Source organism: Pinus tabuliformis, chromosome 7 (assembly GCF_031772625.1).
Source record: "Pinus tabuliformis cultivar Carrire ecotype Pingquan chromosome 7, CPIR1, whole genome shotgun sequence".
Taxonomy (NCBI): Eukaryota; Viridiplantae; Streptophyta; class Pinopsida; order Pinales; family Pinaceae; genus Pinus; species Pinus tabuliformis.
Genome location: NC_142293.1, coordinates 486,423,976 through 486,447,550, shown reverse-complemented (window position 1 = coordinate 486,447,550; position 23,575 = coordinate 486,423,976). Strand labels below are relative to the sequence as shown.

General features: G+C 39.5%; 1 protein-coding gene across 4 annotated transcripts in view; it reads right to left on the bottom strand.

Annotated features, from left to right (window-relative positions):
• Nucleotides 1-6,741: 6,741 nt before the first annotated feature.
• The window catches only part of LOC149248144 (uncharacterized), a 38,090-nt gene continuing 21,256 nt past the window's right edge, over nt 6,742-23,575 (bottom strand). For 3 of the 4 annotated variants that reach the window (XM_089458351.1, XM_089458353.1, XM_089458354.1), the window contains 3 exons: nt 22,808-22,897; nt 7,585-7,761; nt 6,742-7,412 (listed from right to left, as the gene is read on the bottom strand). In XM_089458351.1, coding sequence (XP_089314477.1) covers nt 7,374-7,412; nt 7,585-7,761; nt 22,808-22,897 — 306 coding nt within the window. In that variant the 3' untranslated portion in view covers nt 6,742-7,373. Of the gene's footprint in view, nt 7,413-7,584; nt 7,762-22,807; nt 23,085-23,575 lie in introns of those variants that run through there. The other variant, XM_089458352.1, reaches the window with a different exon arrangement.

The window sequence follows — 23,575 nt, the reverse complement described above, 5'->3', positions numbered from 1 at the left end:
CGCCAATGAATACCGTCGTGTTTCATTGCAAACCATTGAAGCCGCCAAAAAGTGCACCAAATCTTCGTCTGACCACAAATTCCACCCTCATACCTTTCATGAAGGTGATCTTGTTCTTGTCTATGACCAAGCTAATGATGTCCTGGGGCATGGGAAGTTTGAACCATTCTGGTTAGGTCCTTACATCATTAGTAAGTGTTTGGACAAGGGGACATACCCTTTAGAGGGTCCAAAAGGAAAATCATTCCTAACCCTTGCAATGCACTCTACTTGATGAAATTTTACCCATAGCATTTCCCATTGAAATGCATGTACTCTTATTTTCTACATCTAGGTAGCTTTCATCCCCCATCATCTCATTTATTGTCTTTTTGTGTCTTCCAGATGAATCCATCATCCACACCTATTTGTTATGTCGATGGTGCGAGTCGCTTCTCCAGGAATCTAGCATCGATAACTTTGGCCATATTCACCCCTTGGCATTCGTTAGTCCACTCCAACGGATGTCTACATTAGATCTACCACCAATAACCAAGCCAAATATAACTCAGTGATAAGTTTGTTAATCGATGCCCTTTCTCATTGCATCTTTCACCTTCATGTTTGTCTTGATTCCTTGCTACTTGCCATGCAATTGAATGGTGTTTATCATGTGCGTAATCATATCCTATTTAGAAAATATCTTCGAGATAAGCTTTTGGCACATGAATTTGAATCCATCACATTCAGTGATGTTCCTAGAGCCAAAAATCACCATGTAGATACCATTGCAAATAACATTCTAGATTACCATTTATCACATGCATATACAAAGACACCCATAGCATAAACAAATGGCAAACCACAATTGTCACAAAAAGATGCATAACCATATTATGTATGATCATAACCAACATATAGTGTTTGGAGTCCACTACTCTAAATACATATGACATGCCATAGTATGTTACACACAAAAAAATAAGGGCCCAGATGTCCCTATGCCTAGTCATTGTCATATAGAAGATCCCAAGCCAATGGCATGATACCACCCACCCGTAAGTCTCGAACTGCCTGATCGGCCATAGCTATGTGCATCGTGATACCTCGCAATTTCAAGAGAAGTTCGATGCACTCATCTATATATTGATCTTAAAACTCATTCCACCCACTCTGTCACCCTGGTCAATGGCACGTCGAACCTACAACGGAGATCCTCCAATGGTGCATCATTATCTGATCTATGTCGTGATGTTCAACCTCTCTAATCTGCAACCCCACCGATGTTATATGCATACCACAAGTTTGGAAATCAGTACCACATACATATATTTTCTAAACTTTACATGCAACCAATATATAAAAACTATCACTTACCATCTGGACCCCATGCTCGTCCTAGTGGAAGTGGTAAGTCAGGATCTCCCTGGTAGTTCATTCCACTATATGGATAGTCGTCTATGTACAATGGCATTTGGTCCCAATGAGCGAAAATCTCAGGTTGGAAAACCTGTCTGACTCCCCCTCCTCCACCTCATCATAGTAGTCGCCCCCAGCAGCACATCCTTGGCTCTTGTGGGCACCGATCACAGATCTATACATGAGGTCAAATGGTCGAGATCTTCTCAAAGAAAAATGAGCATACCATTGTCCCAAATGAACAATTATCGTTGGTTCGTCACATGCATAAACTCAATTGTCATTTCAACGACAATATCATCGGGCCCACCCATAGTAGGTCCCCTCCAGTACACTCTCCACAAACATCATTTTCCCCCCAGTAATGTGATGAAAGGTATGGCTACCCAAAATATGCACCACTGTTATGGTTGTAGCTCATGTCTCGAATCTCTCTAAGTCATAAACCTGGATGGTTGTGCCCTTTGCACAAGCACTTGATATGCAGTGATGATCCACAAACTCCCTTATATGCCTCCCACGAGGCAGCACTGGATGAATCTCCCCCACCACCCCCAAGGGGGGCAATCATATCAAAAAATGTCCTAGATAGTGATCTTGATCCTATGCCCCTGTACCACAAAGGCCTCCTGATCCGGATCCCAATACCTTACGATCCTAAACATTAGGTACTCACCATCCCTCAGCAATAGGCTCTCCAAAAACTTAGGTAACCCATATTGTGCCAAAACCCTTCTAACTACTTGGTTCCCCTAAATCTCAGCATGAAGAGTCTCGAAATCTTGTTCTTGCCATACCAACTTTAGATCTACCATACTTGCAAAATACCATTATGTTTTGTCAGTTCAGAATCAAAGGCATGCACTCCTGTTTCTTAGCTTCAGCTCAACAAAAACCCTTAGACTTGTTTTTCCCTTTAGCCCAAAACGGAACTTTAGCCCCCAAAACAGCGTGGGATGCACTTCTTGAACAAGTTTCTGCATTCTAGAACACATAAAAGGGTCCCATAAGTGTGTTGCAACCGTAAAGAATAACTGAGGTTTCCCCCAATGAGCTGAAGCACTAATCTGAAAGTCTAGTCCACCAAAATTGATGAGTAAGGTTAGGCCACCTACCTCCAACTTACAGATTTGAATTCCGATGGTCAGTTTGTCTGCTACGATCTCCAAAAGATTTAGGGCCTCCTCCTCTCCAAATTCACAACTCACTATGCAAATGAATTGGAGTTGGGGGCAAGAAGCCCTTTTATAAGAAATACCATATTTTCCCGTCGCCCATTGCGATCAAACCATAACTCAGTGTGACAAACCGTCTGCACCATTGGAAAGTTATCACCAAGTTCTATAATGCGGCTCTCTTTGTTTTTGGTAATTTGACACTTCACCAAGCAGACACTTTTTCCACGAGCTCTTAATCCTACTCGAATAAATAACCCTGGTCAGGTATCTAGTCTGTGGCACTAAGTGTGCTAGAACTCTTCATTGCTCATGTGTTTTTGAGATCTTACGTGTACTTGTATATATATGTAATTATGAATATCTCACTAGTTAAGAGGGAGCGTTGAAGAATGTAACAAGGTTCAGTGTTCATAATTGTATAATGTCAAAGAAATTTTTATTTTAATAAAATGACTTATTAAAGCATGGGTTTCATGCTTAGGGTCATCATTTTTAGGTCAGAGCCTCCATTATAGGCTTCTAGGTTTTATATTGAGTCAATAGAATCATTGTCATTTTTACTAGACCCTTTTTGGGCTTCTGTATCACGTAAAAAGAATTATTTTTGAGTCAAATAGGTTATTTGACACCTCCACACCAAGTCGGCCCTATCCCTGAGAAGTCGACCTACATTAGGGCAATTCGACCCACAAGAAGGCTATATATAGAGAGGTATTTCGATCCATTTCAAACATTCACTCAAGAAGTTCGATACACAAGAAAGAGAGGCAAAAAAAAGTGGCAAAAAAGAGTGTGAAGCTGCTAGAGAAGAAAGAAGTGCGTTGGGAGAGACCTAATCGAAGTTTTTGGCTATCTTTATTTCACATGTGTGAAGTTACTGAGCATTTGTTGGGGCCGAAATTTTGAACTCTGCTGCAAGTCGAAGTTTCGCTGCTGGGAAGTTTTGTTGCTGGGGAGGCCGAAATTCTGATGTTGCAAGGTCGAAATTCTAAGTCAAAATTGTTGTTGGGAAGCTATCATTTGGAGAAAAAGGGTTGACTTGGTGATTGGAGGAAGTTTGTGTCTAGGTCAAAGAGTCTTGGACTATCTCATCTTATCTTTGAATCTAATGAAGAAAGAGTTCTAACTAAGTTTTCCCCTTATAGTGGTTTTGTCATAGTTGTCCACCTACATCTTGTGTCTCTTGTTCTTGTGATCTTCGTACACATAATTTTGGTAATTGTTTGATGAAACATAATCTAATAAAGAAGTAAAAGAAGAAAACATAATTCACAAGTAATTATCAAGAAGAGGAATCAAAACCCTAATTTCTACAAGCATTGATTTCTCAACAAGTCACATCATAAGAAACTTCATCAAGGGCTTAAGTAAAGCCTCCCCCCGGTGTCACTACTTTCAAACGCAATGTTTCATAATACCTAGAGCTTCAATCCCTACTACAAAACCCTCCTCATCTGAAGGGAAATTTAGAGAAGGTTTTCTTGTCAATCTCAACAAGAGCAATAATAATTAATAATGACAATGATAGAAAGGTTTGGAGGTGGTGATTCATTATTCTTCCACTTCCTTTTTGAACTTCACCAATACTCTATTTATTCGTTCACAAGATTCAAATAGGGAGAAAGTGGCAGCTACAAGGCCATGTATTGACCATTGTCATTGTTGTGCCACAATGGGAGAAGTCTATGATGTGCATAACGATTTGAAGCATTGTATCAAGTGAGTAGGTGAATGTGCACTGCAAATGTTACCAAAATGGTGATGGTTGTAAAAATTTGGCGAACCAAATTCAAATCTCAAGCAAAGGAGGCCTATAAATCCCATGACAAGTTCATTGTGTAGTCAAAAAGAACATTACTTGAAATTCAAGAATGAAAACACAAATTTTGAACATCTATTTCAGTCATTCAATCATTCAGAGGAAATAACTAGACTTGGAAGCCTCCCTATCCACAATTCAAGAACTTCTCGCAAAAGTGATCAGTGTCGTCAACCTCCCTACCTGAAAACCTTCAATACTAGAAAGATCATGGTTCCTATGAAGCAGATCTTAGCAAAACCAGGGCTTTCCCATAAACCAACTTCCCGATCCAATACAACAATTATCCAAATTTTCCCATACTTTTCACATATATATTCCTATCAAAAATTATGGCATTCTTATGTAGGCCTTGCACATATATAACAACAATTGTACTTGCTATATCTAAGATTTATGCTCTGACTTCTCTGTAATTTCAACCTATAACAATCTAACTTGCCCCTTCCTTAATGTAACAAGTGTCCCCTGTTGCTTTTAGCCTCTCTTGGCAGAGCGAATTTGCATTGGCTGCATCTCTGTGAATTTTGCATCAACTGAGATGAAAATTGGATCTATAATATCTCCAAAGCTCTAATTTGCTATGGGTTAGGTTCACTTCAATCTTAGCTTGGCATCCTCAAATTTTAGAAAGTTTAACCAAAATTAGTCACCAGTGTCTTCTATCCAAAATTGTAAGCAGCACCCAATTTGCAGGTGGTCCCTATAAAAAGTTCACTTACTACTTGAAGGTGTCAAACCAAGAAACTCCTGCCACAAATTATCAAAAATGGAGCACACATTGATAGAATAATAAACCCAACATAACACATTTATGAAATACCCAACAATAAAATGACACTACTTAGGAAAGAACAAGTGTGATAAATAAAGATTACATAAACAGTGGGAAGCACCACTTCCAAAAGAGATGGGCTGCATGCTGCTTGCCCTGGGAATGCAAAGAGGGCACCCTGCCACAGAAAATAGGTATGTGTTTTATATGTTTTTATACTTTTATACAAGAGCAATAAGCCTACTGCGATGAAAGGAAACAAATAACTGTCTTAAAATATCAGGTATTGTACAGAATTAAGAAGCAACCCGGGCAGGTCAAAACACAACGTGCACCATGTATTAAGTCAAATCTTTAATATATCCAGGGAGGCTGAAAGGGTGAAGCTTTATTCCCCTCCTGCCCCTAACCGAAATACAGATCTTACAGATAGATGAACAAGAAAATAGAAATATCATGTAGAATATCTATACCCCTAATGCAACAGGAATGGAACAAGAATATCCTCATCTTGAACATCGCACTGCTATCAAAGAGATGCGACTTAATAATGGCTTAATACTAGAGGAATTTGTATCGAAATTTTATTCTGAAAGCCAAATCCACATAGTTGGGACATTTTGGCACAAAATAAAGCCTCTCAAGGTAGTGCACAGCTAATACTTTAGATGAATATACAATTCATTGGGAACTAAAAATAATTTCAAAACATAATACTAAACCAACTGCGACAAACCAGGTTGAGTGTAGATAATATTAGCCGAAGAAACTACTTCCATTGAGAACAACCATTCATTATTTTGATTCTTTCTGATATTCTGAAACATAGTATCTGCTGGATCATACATCATAAATAGAAATAATGAAGATGTCCAAAGTGATTGTATGCTAAGTTGAAAGGACCATGTTAACAAATGACATGTTTCTTAAATCACCACCTGCAGATCACATGGACCAATCTGGCTTGATGCTTCTGACAGTGTCACAGTTGAAACAAAACCAGCCACCATTACAATCAGGTATCTTGGATCCTCCTCTGCTACAGTGTGCTGGTCAAGAGTTGCACCTACACTGAGTCGTGATAACAAGCTATAAACAAACATTATTTTCATTAATGTAAATAGACAAAGCGACATAGAATACACGTCCATTGCACTCTTCCTAAAATTATTAATATAGGTTCCTGTTGAAGAAGATATGCTTAAAGAGAACGGGAAATATTTTTTTTGCTGTGTGTACCAAATTTGGATTATTTAATGCTATCTTTAGAGACTTGATACAGAAGAATGAGATCTGATGGTTCCTATAACATAGTAAAGATAATAACCTACAAGGAGGAAATTTAGTTGATGTGCAATGCTAAGATGACAGGTTCTATTAACCCTTCCATGTCCTTTGCCCTAAAGTGCAACCAAATTAAACCTTCTACATTTCCTCCCGCAATACTTCCTCACATGGTAACAACTTGCAGTGGTCAGTGATGCAAAATTGCAACACCACCACATTAAGAACATTATTATATCCCTCATCAAAGAGTTTGAATGAACATCCAAACATACTTGTACAGTACATATTGACAATGCTTGCTGTATTATGAACATTTATGGATTGACAAATACCAGGACACTATCCAGGTTGAATTGAACATCGAATGCCCCTCATATTACCATCATTGAAATACAGCCAACCATGATATTTTTACAAAGTTCAACAAAGGTATGTACTTTGAGCAAAGCCATAATGTATGAATAAATTGTAGTATGAGGGAAAATGGAACAACATTTTGAGTCTTGACCGGAAGTTGAAGGACCAAATTTGCATATCATCAACACGCCCCCACAACATCCCAAGTCATGGAACTGACTTAATTTGGCATTCCTACTAACTGCTAAAAGAATCTTCTTATTATATGATAGAATAATCTTCTTTCCAGAGAAGCCCAAAACAATATAAGCCAACTGAAACTGCAACAGCAGACAAATACATACAGATGGTATGCATTACTCATTTCTGAACTAAATCATAGCTCATTAACTGATTATATACCTTTCGGATGCCACCACATTGCTCCAGGGTCCATTCAGGATACCTGATACTAAATTTGGCTGCTGCAAACCATTGGAAATGTGCCTCCGCCACCTCTGGCACTCGGAAGTGTACTTCGAGTTAAATTTGAAATATATAAAAGATGCTGCTTTGCAATCTACAAAAGCTCTTCAGAATTAAATTTGTTCCATGCTTCCTGTATCCCAAACAGAGGATGAAAAAGTAGCAGTCAATAATAAGTCCAAATAGCAATAAAGTCAACAAGGAAAACTTAAAAGAGAGATACAAAGTGTGCCACCACATTCCTTCTTGCACTTGTAATATTCATGAAATTTTCATAATCTTGAATCAAGCCAACCATTGAATACCTTCAACAGGTCAAACACCTTCTCAGCAATATATTTCTGTTGAATAGTAGCACCTTTCTGCTGCACTTTATCTGGATGCACACACAATGTAGCCTTCCTGTAAACTTTCTTAACAGAAGCAGTAGTGATAACATCCGTTAATGACACAGGTTGCCAACCACTCTCTGGCCAAAGGATCTGAACATATAGCAAACCATTAATATAATTTAAGTAATTCATTGCTGACAAAGTTGTATAAAACAGTGAATGACATTTAGAATGTAAATACTTAATAACTAAGTTGCCTGTAAACTGCTCTGGATATGGATATGGCAACTCTTTTCAAAGTTCCAATACAACACAGATAGGAAACAATATATATATATATATATATATATATATATATATATATATCATACTTTCATACTTGAAACTGAGATATAGAAAATTCCAATGTTCCACCAAATTTCCAGGACATGCGGGTGCAGAAGCAGGAAAACAAATCCCAGGGCCACATGGACATAGCCCCCAGATTTTAGGGAGTTTTGTGGGGGACATCAGAGTCCCCTGGCATAGGGAACCACATTTCTAAAATTATAGAAAAATAAAATTTTAAAGATATGAAAGCATAAATGATGCATCTAACCGTATTTCAAAATAGAAAGTTTGATAAAGTAGGGCAACTCTGGTTAGCATTTTAGGTTCTAGGGTTTTCTTTTTTTTTACTTTTAACAAAATTTCAAGTCAAATTTTAGGGAGAATGCCCAAACGTCCAAGATTTCCGGGGGGGTGCCCAAAGGTCCAAGATTTTGAGGGGAAGAACCCAGGTGCCCCCTACACGTGTGAAACGTAGCTCATTTTGTGCTAAATGTTCACAACACATTTAACCAACATTGACTTTCTTAGGGATGCTGCAAAACGTTTCACATGGAATTTTGTCATCTAAGGAGCTTGAAGAGAGCAGGGAGCAAAGTCACAACCCTAGGGAGCATGCCCTGTATAACACTGGAAAAGTCATACTTCTGGTTATTGATATCATGTTCTATAATACAACCTTTCAAGATTGATGCCTACTAATTTAATTTTGGGTCCCTGGAATAACTTAACAGCATCTACATGTAAACCATGTATATCATTATCTATCTCCATCCACCCACCTGCTATCAGCTTCCTATATCTTCTGATAAGATTCATAGTTAGCAAGTTCGAATCCAAATTTGAATTTTGATGTTGATGTTTGTAGCTAAGCCAGGTACTTCAGCACATGCTCAAGTGTTTGGGCATGCAGAAGTCGCCTAATGGACCCTTGAACCTTAGTAATTACTTTAATAATTAAAATAATTCTTTCATGAGATAAAGTGAGTTTAATCTAATCTAATAAAAAGGTTATTTGCATTAGATAATCAGATGAATCTCAACCATCAATCTCAAGTGAGGCAAGATCTAATCTCATCCGTCAATCACTTTGGAGATTGGAGTTGGGGATTCAATCATAACTCAAGCTTATAAGACACAGCACACAGGGGCACAAGGCATTGAGAGAAGCATCTTAGAGGTGGGAGGACTTCTACTCAAGTGCACTAGGTCCAAGGAAGGTGCAAAGAGGAGCAGCAAGGAGATCCAGATCAGCCAAGTCTAGGGCTTGATTGGATCAGATCCAGATTGTTGCATGTATTTTCCTGAATTTGGGTCATTTTCCCAGTATGGGACCCCAAGTAGGTTCTCATTAATGAAATTAAGAGCTCTCGATTAGGCAGAATTTTGTGTGTGTGCATACGTGAGATTGGTTATTTAATGTATTTCCGCTGAATAATTTCTTGCTCATATTAAGAACTCAGCAGTCCTTTTATTCAGTAGACATAGATATGCTAGGAATTAATTGCCAGGTTGCTAAGGTTAAAAATTAACAATTGATATGGTATGACACAAAACAAAAAGAAATAACAAATCATATAGGAGAAATCCAATGAAGAAAAAAAATCAACAGTACACATCTCACTAATACAAAAAAGCAAACAATTTCATCAAAATTCTAGAAAATTAAAAAATGTAGAATTTAGGCAATCAAGACTAAAGTTTAAACATTTCCAGACTCCCCATTGCCAAATATTGGGTTGTACAGGGAGTTTGTTATAAAAGCAAGTGAGGTGAAGAAACAGTTGCAGCAGTTGCTAGAACAGGGTGTCATTCGACCAAGTACATCACCATGTGGGTCACCCATCATCATTGTGCCAAAGAAGGATGGGACTTGGCAGATGTGTATAGATTACAAGGCGTTGAATAAAATCATGCTCAAGAACAAATACCCCCTACCCAGGATAGACGATCTGCTAGATCAGTTGCAGCAAGCAAAGTATTTCACCAAGCTGGACTTGAAGTCTGGATATCACCAGGTTCGAGTCAAAGAAGAAGATACATGGAAGATCACCTTCAAAACCAGACAAGGTTTGTATGAGTGGTTAGTTATGCCATTTGGCCTATGTAATGCACCAGCTACATTTATGAGATTAATGAATGATGTACTGCACCCTTTTATAGATTCATTTGTTATTGTCTATTTGGATGATATACTAGTAAATAGTGCTACCTGGGAGGAACATATTTCACATTTGACGCAAGTTCTGGAAACATTGAAGAAGCACCAGCTGCTAGCAAATCTCAAGAACTCCGAGTTTGCACAGCAGTCCTTGGTGTATCTGGGGTATGTGATTGGTGGAGGAGAATTGAAGATAGATCCTTCCAAGATGGAGGCCATCATGAAATGGTCGATGCCTACTAATGTTACAGAGGTTAGGAGTTTCATTGGAGCAGCACAGTACCTGAGGAAATTCATAGCCTCGTTTTCAGCAGTCACAACACCGCTCCACGCCATAACAGCAAGTGGCAAGAGTTTCCAGTTACGAAAAGGGCAGCAGAAGACTTTCGATGAGTTAAAGAAGAAGATCAATGAAGCACCAATTCTGACATTACAAAACTTGCAACTGCCCTTTGAAGTGGAGACAAATGCGAGTGGGTGCAACTATGGGAATTGTCTTGATGCAAGGAGGAAGGCCCATTTGCTACCATTCTGAAGTATTTCATGAGGCAGTTCTTAACTACCCTACCTATGATAAGGAGCTCTATGCCATTGTAAAGCTATGAAGAAGTGGAAACACTATCTGATGGGAAAGGAGACAATAATCCACACGGATCACCAGCCGTTATAGTACCTACAGGCCCAGAATAAGCTAAAACAGACCAAGGATTACAAGTGGATGGGGTTTTTACAATAGTTTCATTTGGTGATCAAGTATAACAAGGGCAACACAAACAAGTTGCTCGATATGCTTTCAAGGCCAGACAGCCATGTCAAAGGTTACAGCTTCGGGGACTCTTATGCACATGGAGCCATTCACCCATGATGCATACAGAGAATCATATTCAGAAGATGAGGACTTCAAGGAGGTGTAGCAGCAGTTGCAAAGTCAAAGTCATGTGCATGATGGCAACAGCACCGTTGACTACCATCTCCAGGATGGGTTACTCTACAAGCTGGATAAGCTATGTGTTCCTAAAGGTGAGCGTTTGCAGCTGATTAGAAAGGCTCACAGCTCCAAGGTTGCAAGGCACTTTGGTGTAGGTAAGATTGTGGCTAACTTGCAGAGGTATGTGTATTGGCCCAAGATGTAAGAACAAGTAGCTAAGTTCATAAGAGGGTGCATGCTTTGTTGTACCAGCAAGCCTAGCAATAGGAAACAAGGTCTATATCATCCCTTACCTGTAACTATTTGTCCTTGGGAAAGCATTTCCATGGACTTTGTGGGAGGTTTACCGACAACCAGGAAGGGACATGACTACCTGTTCGTGGTAGTTGACAAGTTCAGCAAGATGTGTGTTCTAATGCCATGTAAAAAGTCCATCAGCGAACAAGAAGCTGCAAACTTGTCCTTTGGACAGGTTTCGGGACACTTTGGAATACAGAGCATCATTTCAGACAGGGATACAAGATTTCTCAGTGCATTATGGACTACATTGAGGGAGAAGATGGACACGAAGTTGAAGAGATCTACAGCGTTCCATCCACAAACAGATGGGCGGACAGAAGTAGTCAACACGACCTTGGTGTAGCGGCCTCACCTTCCAGTTGGGTTTTCTCCCGAAAGGGTTTCCCAGAAAGCATATCTCGTGTATTATATGTGTGTGAGCTTATTTTGTCATTCTCTACTTTTCTGCTTGATTTACTGTTAAATGCATGCACTAATTATAGTTAATTTTACAAATCTAGAAATTAAATAAAACTGTAATAGTGTAGAATCTCAGATTTTTAATAGAATATTATCAGATCTATTGTAATATCCACAACAGTTTACAGATCAAAGGGAGGCCTAAAAGCATAGGTTTGTTGATTGTGTAAGGGTCGTAGGGCCTCAGGAGAAGCAGTTGGTTCTGTGATGCCCTAGTTCAGTGATATTATAGGGTGTTAAGGGACTGTGTGAGGGCTGGTTTTTAAGCCCTAAGACTGTCATCTTGGTGGAGCAAGAAGGGCATTGTGAGGGAAATTTATGTGAGCCCTAAGTACAATGATAAAGGAACAATTTTATCATTGTTGGAGGGTAGCTTTGAAGACCTTATGTGCAGTAACTTTTGGTGCGACAAATCATTGCTAGAAGGCAGTTTGTTGTAGCCCATGAACAGTAACCCTTGGAGCAGTTAGGGGACTGTTAGGAGGCAGTGGTTGAAGATCTTAAAAGCAAAAACCTTTGGAGCAACAGAGGACTGACGGCGGGAAGTCAAAGTTTAGTGATAATAGAGGAGTTGTGTCATTGATAGAAGGTGTTTTGGTCAACTGGAGATGCAAGCAATTCTGAAGTTGCAGAAGTACTTGTGAGCAGTGGTTGAAGTGGCAAAGCACCTGTCAGGTGTTCAAGGTACATGGACCGAAAGGGGCAAGTTGAGCGCCCCTTCAGGAAGTAAGTCAAGTGTGTCTTGTTCAAGGGCAATTTGATAGTCATAAGTTGTTGATCTCAAGCCCTAGTTTTTATTGTATCAGGGCTAATTGTAAGGGCCATGATCCTTAGTACGAGAGCCCTATGTTTGTTGTATTAAAGTTGTAATATAACAAGTTTTAGATTGAAAATTTCTCGTGTTGTGGTATTTGAGTGTGTTTGTGATCATGTTCTACACATAAACTTGATTCTAAGGTGCCAAGGAAAAATCAACATGGTATCAGGGCTACTTTTAAGGGGCCGCTGAATCAGAGTGTGCAAAGTGTACAGCTCAAGAGGGAGTTGGTTACCTTGTTGTTCAAGGACTAGCAGCATGGCGAAGTTCGCCACTGGTTTGAGGTATGAGGGCAGGTTGGATGGGTTGTCTAACTATAGTCCTTTGAAGGAGAGGATCAAGATACTTTTGTTGGTGAGCAAGATTTGGGAGTTTGCTAACAAGGAGATTAAGAAGCCATCTATCCCTAAGGAGTTGGAAGTGTATGAAGAATTGGATGCAAAGGCAAAGCTGGCCATCCTAGATGGTGTCAAAGATCACTTGATACCTCATCTGACCGGGAAGAACACTGCCCATGAGATGTGGAAAGCTCTTCAGGACTTGTTCCAGAATAAGAACAAAAACCAATCACTAGTAATGAGAGAGAAGTTCAAGAGCACAAAGATGTTGGATGGTGAAGATGTGGCTCCATATTTGACGAGCCTTTCTAAAGTTCGTGATGAGCTTGTTGCCAAAGGAGCTAATGTTCCAAAGTCTGAAATGGTGAGGACTATTTTGAAGGGTTTTTACAAGGAATGGTAGTTGTTTATCAAAGGGATCATCGCTCGAGATAAACTGCCAGATTGGAACACATTATGGGATGACTTCATCCACGAGACGAGGACCTTCATAGGAAGAAGAAGACTTTTGATTATAATGTGGCTCTTGCAGGGAAGATGAAGGGAAAGGAAAGGACTTCAACGAGTTGAAGTGTTATACATGTGGCGAATATGGTCATTATGCAAGTAAGTGTCCGCGGAAGAAGGGTGAGAATGAGAAAAGGGGAAGGAAGTAGTTGGGGTTGTTGCATCTTCAGGTGAGTTGGATGACTTCTCAATTAGTTTCAAGGAGGACTTGGCTCTAGTTTCTCATTTCTCTAAGGGTGTCATCAACGAGGCTGCATGGTACGTGAATAGTGGAGCATCAAAGCATATGATAGGTTCGCATGAAGTTTTTGAGACTCTAATTGAATGGGACTCGAAGTTGCACATGGAGGTTGGCGACAAGAGTCAGAAAGTTGTTAAAGGGTCAAGTGTTGTGCCATGCAAGATGAAGCCAGGTGGGTTGTTGAGAGTTCAAGATGTATTGTGGGTACTGTAGCTCAGATACAGCGTGTTGTCTGTTTCAGTGTTCGAAGAGAAGGGGTTTGAGGTGATATTTCGGGATGGGAAAGCAAAACTCAAGCCCAAATGCTCTAACTCTGTTAGAGATATCATTGGAGTTAGGAACCATGGTCTATACTAGTTGACAAGCAAGCCTATAGATCAAGGAAAGAAACAAGTTCCTAAGACTCAGAGGGAGTCAAGTTCAAGAGGAAGTTTGATGGTTCAGAGGGAGAATTTGCAACCCAAGAAGAGCACATGCTTAGTTGGGAGTAAGGAGACCTTCGCTAACAGGGAGGAACCGTGGAATGGCCTGAAAGCATTTCAGAAGAAGAAGAAACAGGAAGCTTTTGGAGGTAGGGACAAAACCAAGAATAGTGTGGTTCATTATACAGGGTACATTGCAATGGTGAATGCCAGAGATTGGGCTAGTGTTTCCAACGATGATAGATATTTCCAAGTGGTGGAAGTACCTTCCTTGCTAAGAGGGATTGTTGAAATTTGTAGCTTAGGAGGTACTCCCACAACCCTTGAGGTATTAGGTTTGTGAAGAGTTGACCCACAAATGTGGTTTGTGGGCAATGTACCCAAGTGGTCGGCGTTGTACCCAAAGTTGTGGGTGAAAGACCAAGTGGAAAATTAATTTTTTATTCATTGAAAGCATGAGGGGAACCCTTGAAGGGCTAAGGGGCACCTAGGGCTTCAATGATGGAGGGAAAAGTGTTCAAGCATGATAACTTACGTCAGCTTTGTTATATGTCATGACCCTTGGTGAGAAAGTGAAAAATTATGAATAGAAATCCAACTACAGTGAATGATATTATTTGTTCTACTTACTAATTCAGAAATAAGTTATTCACGGTGTTTCTACAGCAAATATCGAAATAAATTCTACTGCAGCCCTCACAATTAAAACACTGTGGAAAGTAAATGCTGGAAACACTGTTAGTTTTGAACAATTGTCCCTAGAAAAACCAAATGTGGGAAAAATGGTGCAGCAGATGAGAGTTTCTTTATTGATCTTCAGCAAAATCTCATGTACAAGATACAACCAAAGTAATGAAATAGGAATTTCTGTGAGAAATTTTACAGAAAATTTTCTCACACTTCAAGTGAGCTTCTGACTCTGGAGAGGACTTGCTGCCCTCACTACGTCACCTTTTGCGCAGTGACTCCTGAGAAGTGCCAAGATCTTCTACTCCTGAGGAAATACTGGTACTGGTCACTATGCTCGATCCAAGTGTTTGTCCTCCTTGTTGCCCCTGCTGTTGTTGGACTAATGGAACATCCACTGACTAATCTTTTGTTGGCATCTCTCGAGATTTCCTATAAGCTCTATCCTCCATGAAATTTGCATCTCGTCTTACTACAATTTTCCTGCTGCTAGGAATGTAGATTTTGTATGCCTTTGAGGTCTCGTTATATCCTACGAGGTACCCCTTTTCTGCAGTCTGATCCAGTTTACTATGCTTCTCGTCTGGAATGTGACAATATGCCACACTTCTGAATATCTAGAGATGACTCACTTCCGGCTTTCTCCCTGAGAAAACCCCTTCAGGCGTTTTCTTCCCCAATGCTCTGTGAGGAGTTCTATTCTGAATATACACCATTGTGTTGCATGCCTCTGCCCATAAGAATCTAGGCAAGTCCTGGTCATACAACATAGCCTTTGTCGCCCCAACAATAGTTCTATTCTTTTGCTCTGCTACTCCATTCTGCTCTGGATTATATGGAGTTGTCCATTCTCTTTTGATGCCCTCCTTTGCGCAGAAATCTGTGAAGTCTTTGTCCGTATACTCTCCACCATTATTTGAACGCAATACCTTTATCTTTTTCCCTGTCATGTTCTCTACGAGAGCCTTAAACTCTTTGAACTGATCAAAGACCTCATCTTTGATCTTTAAGAAATAGATCCAGGTTTTTCTAGAGTGATCATCAATAAAGGTGACGAAGTATTCGCCACCACTAAGAGCTCTCGTGGACATTGGGCCACAAATATCTGAGTGTATCAATCCCAATATGCCTTTCGCTCTGTTGTTACTTTTGGAAAAAACTGCCTTAGTGTACTTCCCTAGTACGCATCCTCTACATACATCATCATGCTCAGTACTGAGGACTGGAACTCTGGTAATAGTCTCTCTAAGCATCCTCAATGCTCCATGGTGTAATTGTCCCATTCGCCTATGCCACAATTCATTCAGTTCCTTTTCACCATTATGATTGTTGCCTATCAGTGTCATTGGAGACTCGAGGTGCAATCTATATAGTTTGTTGCTTCGAGCTCCAATTTCTCACATCTTCTTCCAACTTGGATGTTTGATGTATACTTTCCTTCCAATGAAGTATACATGTTATCCCTTGTCCTGTAGCTGGGACACTAAAATCAGATTCATTCCTAACCTGGGCAAATGCAAAGCATTAATAGCTTGGATGTTGGTTCCTGTGTTAATCTGAAATGTTTTGGTACCTCTCCCTACTGGAGTACACTTCGTTATGTTTCCCATAGTGATCTGGAAGGCCATCTCCTCTTCTTGATAGCTCAAGAAGTATTCTCGTACTCCAGTCATGTGAGTTGAAACCCCGCTATCAATGTACCAAACATTCGCTGACGCTAAACTTGACAAGCATGCGAATTATTCTTCCAATCTGGAAGATCATTTAGAGACATCTTGATTTTCCATCCTTATTTGTGTTATTTTTCCTATCAATTTTTTATGCTTTTCTGCCTAGCAAAACTACTCCCACCTGAAGACTTCGCTGCGTTGAGACTGTTGCATTGCTCCTTCTGTCACTGGCAAACTTCGATCTAGAAATCTTTCTCTTTGTTGACTCACTCAGAGAAAGATTTTCCCACGAAAATTTTGCCCTCCTGGACGGCGCAATCCCTATGGGGATTCAATCTGCTACCTATGCAACTCCCACTTCTGTTTAGCGTTGGCTCTTTTGGCTTTGCTCTCTTGCTTCTCCTTGCCTCTAAGACCATGTGAAAATTTCTGAATAGAAATCCAACTACAATGACTAATATTATTTTTTCTACATATTAATTCAAAAATAAGTTATTCACAATGTTTCTACAGCAAATATCGAAATAAATTCTACTGCAACCCTCACAATTAAAACACTGCAGAAAGTAAATGCAAGGAAAAATACTAGCACAAGTACAATCACAATGACAGTTATTTTTGGACAATTGTCCCTGGAAAAACCCAATGTGGGAAAACCGGTGCAGCAGATGAGGGTTTCTTTATTGATCTTCAGCAAAATCTCATGTACAAGATACAACTAGCATAATAGAAGAGGAATTTCTATGAGAAATTTTGCAAACAATTTTCTCATGCTTCACAGTGAAATTCTGACTCTGGAGAGGGCCTGCTGCCACACTGTGTCACCTTCTGCGCAGTACCGGCATCACTGCCTCTATGTTGTCCCTCCTCTACTCTACTTCCTGCACTCCCTGGTATTGTTGATGCCCTCTTTCTCCAACCTACAACTCTCCCTTTGATTCAATTTTCTCTTGCCAAACTTCAGCCAGTGAGAAAATCGATATGCTTGAGCAATTGAGTATCACCCTGTTCTGTTTTCCAAATGCCCATCAAAGTCCCTCTTATAATCTTCCAGTTGAGTAATAAACAGTCCATATTAGATTTTAATCAATGGCTTAGATCATATTGACTCAATCTCTGTCTTCTTCTACAAGATTCACACCCAGTTTCATTAATACCCTTTAATTACTTGTATTTCCTAAGTTTAGACTTAGACACCCATTAAAAATAATTAATTATTTTAATAAAACTATCTCCGGGTGGAATTTCCCAAAATGATTTCCAGGTATTCTAAAATACGTGTGTCCTAGCCTCACTGCACATTTTGAGGCTTAGAGCACATCCGATGCTACTAGAAATCAATAGAAAGGACCCCACCAAGAAATAGTATAAGAAGGATGAAAGGAGAGCTTGTTTGGCATCAATCCAAGCACATATTCTCATGTGAATTTGCCCTCAAGAAGTGTGAATAGCCTCAGGTAATCGCAAGACCTAAAGAAGAACGAGTTTGGAGCAAGTATGGTTGTCCCAAGTCTAAATTGAAGGCCAAGTTATGCCCGAGTATGAAGACGTGTTAGGTCTAAAGTTTTGTGCCTTGTGTAGGTCTGTTGAGTGAAGGTTTTGGAGGTCTATTCCTGTGTTGTTTCGTTCCCTAGCTAGGGTTGTTTCTGTGCATACACAACCACATTGAAATTTGTCTAGAAGTCTGGTGAATTCACTCTAGTTTTGCACATGGAGGAAGGGATGTAGAGCCATCCAAAGGGGTCCTAAAAGCCTCAGTTTGTTGATTGTTTAAGGGTCGCAAGGCATCAAGAGATGTGGTTGGTTCAATGTTGTATAAGGTCGAGTCTAACCTCAAGGAGTTGAACAGAAGTGAGGGTGGGTATAGTGTGAAAGGTTAAGGGCTAACCGTTGGAGGAGAGTGCTAGAAGTGGAGGTCTATCCAATAGGATTTTGGACAGAAATTTATATGCCCTAGTTCAGTCACCCTATAGGGTGTTAAGGGACTGTGTGAGGGCTGGTTTGTAAGCCCTAAGAATTATCATCTTCGTGGAACAAGAAAGAAGTTATGAAAGCAATTTACGTAAGCCCTAAGTACAGTGATAAAGGACCAGTATTGTCATTGTTGGAGGGTAGCCTTTGAATACCTTATGTGCAGTGAGTTTCAGTGTGCCAACGCAATGCTAGAAGGCAGTTTGTTGTAGCTCATGAATAGTAACCCTTGGAGCAGTTAGGGCACTGTTAGGAGGCAATTATTGAAGACCCTAAGAACATAAACCTTTGGAGCAAAAGAGGACTATTGGAGGGCAGCCTAAGTTCAATGACATTGGAGGAGCAGTGCCATTGATAGAAGGTGTTTTGGTCAGCTAGAGATGCAAGCAATTCTGCAGTTGCAAAAGTACTTGTGAGCAACAGTTGAGGTGGCAAAGGGCATGCCAAGTGTTCAAGGTATGTGGACCGAAAGGGCTGAATTGAGCACTCCTTCAACAAGTAAGTCAAGTGTGCCTTGTACAATGGCAGTTTGATAGTCACAAGTTGTTGATCTCAAGCCCTATTTTTCCTTATATCAGGGCTAATTGTAAGGGCCATGATCCCTGGTACGAAAGCCCTATGTTTGTTGTATTAAAGTTGTAATATAATAAGTTTTAGGTTCAAAATTTCTCTTATGTAATACATTGATCCACTGTTGTACATTTTTCGTTGTGCAAAGTGCTTGTGTTGTGGCATTTAGTTTGTTTGTGATCATGTTCTAGACATAAACCTAATTCTAATGTGCCAAGGAAAAATCAACATGTACCACCACTTGGAGTCCCAACACTTGAGAGAGATTGCACCATGTTGTCTTTATAGCCCCCATGGAGATGACGCAAGGCAGCCAAAGCAATTTTTTGGCACATGGAGACATTTGAGGCACATGTGGGCTTTTAGGGGCTTATTTTGTTATATTGAGCTATTGGGTTGGCTTGTAACCCATTTTCTTCGTGTACACTCAAAATTGAACTTGTCATAGAGATTTTACGCAAATTAATGAGTGATTTACTCATATAAATAGAGGATCACTCCAATCTTATTTATCATCATCACTCTTGAATTCCGACCTCCTTTAGAAAGCTCGACTTAGCCTAGTGTAATTCACTACTCTGATGTGATCTTTTTGGAGCTATTGCTATTAGAGATTGATTTTTGCCTTGTAGATGTCTTTTTGGGATTAAAAGAAGGTGATTTCATGAAAGAATTGTAAGTTTAATTGCATATTTTTATTGTTTTTAATGTAATAAACTAATACTAGAGTTTTCTTGTTCCATGTCTAAATGCATATTATTCATGAAAAATCGTGGTTGATTATTGAATGTTAAATTTGTCTTCCTTGAAATACATAGGGGACCTCCCAGAGAGCTTCCCCTATTTAATTTCTCCCCAAAAAAATAGCTAGGGTTTATCAAGTGAAAACTAGGATTCTCCCCTACTCCAAGCATTAATTCACATTCTCTTGAATTTAGCAATAAAGACTCTTCACCCAACTGGGAAAAGGCACTGGGAATCCTTGTGTTGGTCCAAAATTACAAAAACTTCTATATTTCCTTCTCTTTTATTTTTCTAAGTTCTTCAAGACAAGCCACTAGGGCTAGTTTGTAGGGCCAAATTTAATTATGGCAACTCTAGGTGGATGTTGGAGCTAAAAAAAAAAATCTTCATCTTAACCTTTTTGAGTCATCTAACTCAAAATCTAGCACTTTACATGGTTAATTTTTGCTTAGAAGGGCTACATGATCAGAATGTGCCAAGGTTCCTATGGGGAGAAGTTGTCAACATTGTTGTATATGTACAGAACAGGACTCCTCATCAAGCATTATATGACAAGACCCTTGAAGAAGTAATCACAGGCAAGAAACCTGATGCCAGACATTTAAGGATCTTTGGTTGTCTTGTTTATTTTCATGTACCAAAAGAAAAGAGGAACAAGCTTGAGGCTTCAGGTAAGAAAGGTATGCATGTGGGCTATTGTGAATATTCTAAAACATTTAGAATTTGTATACCTGGTCAAAGAACAATAGACTTCAGCAGAGATGTAATATTTGATGATGATGCAACTCGTGAAAAAGTAAGAATTAGTCCTTCTATCTCTTCTAAAGAAACAAATGATGATGTGGATCCCTCTACTCATGAACCTGATCATGAGGACCTAGATGAACCTGTTGAGCCTATGGATCCATTAGATCCTCCTCCATATAGGAAAAGGCCTCTATGGATTCATGATACTCTACAGGATGCTGAAAAACATACTTCTCCCAGGGGCACTTTTAGAGAAAGCAAGAAACCTAGTCGATATCAAAACTATGTTGTTGCTATGAGTTATATCATACATAGTGAACCTCAATCATTTGAAGAAGCAGTAAAGCACCAAGTATGGAAGGATGCCATGACAGAAGAATATGAATCCATTATGCAAAATGATGTATGGGAAGTTGTTCCTAGACCTCAAAGCAAATCAGTTGTGACTTCAAAGTGGTTGTTCAAAATAAAACATGGCATGGATGGAAGTATTGAAAAATATAAAGCAAGATTTGTGGCTCGACGATTCTCTCAGAAAGAGGGAATTGATTATGAAGACATCTTTGCTCTTGTTTCTCACTATACCACCATTCGCTCTATTATTGCTTGAGCTACTAGTCAAGGGTGGACTCTCCATCAGATGGATGTCAAGGCAACGTTTCTTCTTGGTGCTCTTCAAGAGGAAGTATATGTTGAACAACCTCAAGGCTTTGAGGTACATGACAAAAGAACCCATGTATGCAAATTGAAGAAAGCACTCTATGGCTTAAAGCAAGCCCCTAGGGCTTGGTATTCTCGAATTGACAACTACTTAGTAAAGTTGGGATTCACGAGGAGCAGTGTTGATCCAAACCTTTACTTCAAAGTTGTACAAGGTATTCCTTTGATTTTGGTATTATATGTTGACGATCTGTTTTTTACAAGTAATGAACCTCTGATGATTCAATGTAAGAGGGAGCTTGGATATGAATTTGAAATGAAATACCTTGGGATGATGCACTTCTTTTTGGGCTTGGAGGTCTGGCAAAGACATGGCGGAATTATTCCCTCCCAAGGGAAGTATGTTGTAAAGCTATTGGAAAGGTTTGGAATGGTATAGTGCAAATCCATGGGCACTCCCATGGAAATGAACTTCAAGAAACTCTATGGTGATGAAGTTGGACCTGATTTATCTCATCCATGTAAGTATCGTCAGTTGATCGGAGCATTGATGTTCCTAGTGAACACTCGTCCTAATATTTGCTATGTTGTAAACACCTTGAGTCAATTCATGACCAAGCCTTTACATAATCATTGGGTTGTTACTAAACATGTACTTAGATATCTACGTGGGACAATTAACTTTGGTCTCCAACATACTGTTGGCAATATAAAGTTGCATCGTTATACGAATGCTGACTGGGCAAGCAACATTATTGACAAAAAAAGCACTTCAGGTTGTAGTTTTAGTTTGGGATCCGCCATGATCTCTTGGATGAGCAGGATACAGAAATCAATTGCTCTCAGTTCTGCTCAAGCTGAGCATATTGCTACTAGCTTAGCTAGTTGTGAAGTTGTCTGGTTAAGAAAACTTTTTGGAGAGTTATTTAAGCAAGACTTGGATACTACAGTGATATTTTTTGATAATATGAGTGGGATCCAATTGTCTACAAATCTCGTATTTCATGACAGATCCAAGCACACTGAAATCAGATATCATTTCATTCGAGACATGGTACAAGATTAGCAGTGAGACTACACCATATTCAGGCTGACGAGCAGATTGTTGATATACTTACCAAAGCATTGTCGAAGAAGAAATTTGTAGTCTTCAAAGATATGCTTGGATTAAGGGATGTACCCCTTCCAGGTAGGGGACCCGACTGATCAAAAACACTGAGATGTGTGCTCTTCCCCCTTGGTTGAGCTCCCAGGGATGAGGAATTGAGCTAGTGAGCTCTTGGAGATGAGGAACCTCCAATCAGGAGTATGCCCCAATCATGTGTTTTAGAATGTAACTAGGTTCGGTCTTCATAAATGTATTAAAGTCAGAGTCCAATGAGCCCAGTTAGACTCTCAGCTAGTTCTGAGTCTAAGCCCAAGTTTTAAACAATGATTTTCTTCTTATAGTATAGGTTGATGTGTATGTATGAATTTATGACTCTAGCTATGCATCTGCCAAGATAGCCAGATTCCAAAGTAAGTATACATGTGATGCAACTGCAATTATACGAATCAGTGCATGAACTATTGTATGAACCAAAACAATAAAATAATACATGGAATAAAATTAGAAATACATCTTCATTCTTCCTGATAAATACTTACATATTGCATTGTTGAAAGCAGGGCCCGCAAATTGCCCTCTTTCCCTGTTGCCCACCGCTTTATTTCAGCATCCACTGTTTCTGCTAGTCTCTGCAAAAACAAGTATCAGTGTCTCCAGGTTGACCTGGCATAGCAATAGTATCATTTCTTACAAAATAGGATGCTTCTTGAAAGCAATTTCTTGTTCCAGGACCAGAGTAAATATGGCTGCCAGAGTTCTTCATACAGGTATGAGGTGTAACAGCAAGGCTGTGTTTTGCAACCATTTAAATTTTGACTGACAGAGGGAAAATGTGATATTGTGAGAACTATAATGAAGTGCAAAAAATTATGGTTTAAATCCAATTTAAAAAATTAAAACATGCCTTCTATTTATACCGCTTTCCATTGACACGTTAAGAAAGCAACTTAAACATGGATAACAGGAAATAGAGTTTCTTGAATCAGTCATGAGCACAATTTCCATGAACATTTTACCAAATAGCGACCAACAATCCTGTAGAGCAGTGTGAAGGATTTTATGGCCAATGCCAATGTCCCTAAAGAACACTATTATTCTGGGGATAGTGTTAGGCAGTACAGCATTATTACTTAGCCAAACTCTTTTCCTCATCATCATCCATCACAAGAAAATAGCACACAGAAGACCATCCATTTATTTTGGGGTTGATTATATAGACAGGGGGGGGTTAGTCTGACCACTCTGTGGAATCCAGGCATGTCACTCTTGATGCACATGCATATTGTATCTTTAAGGTGTTATATGAT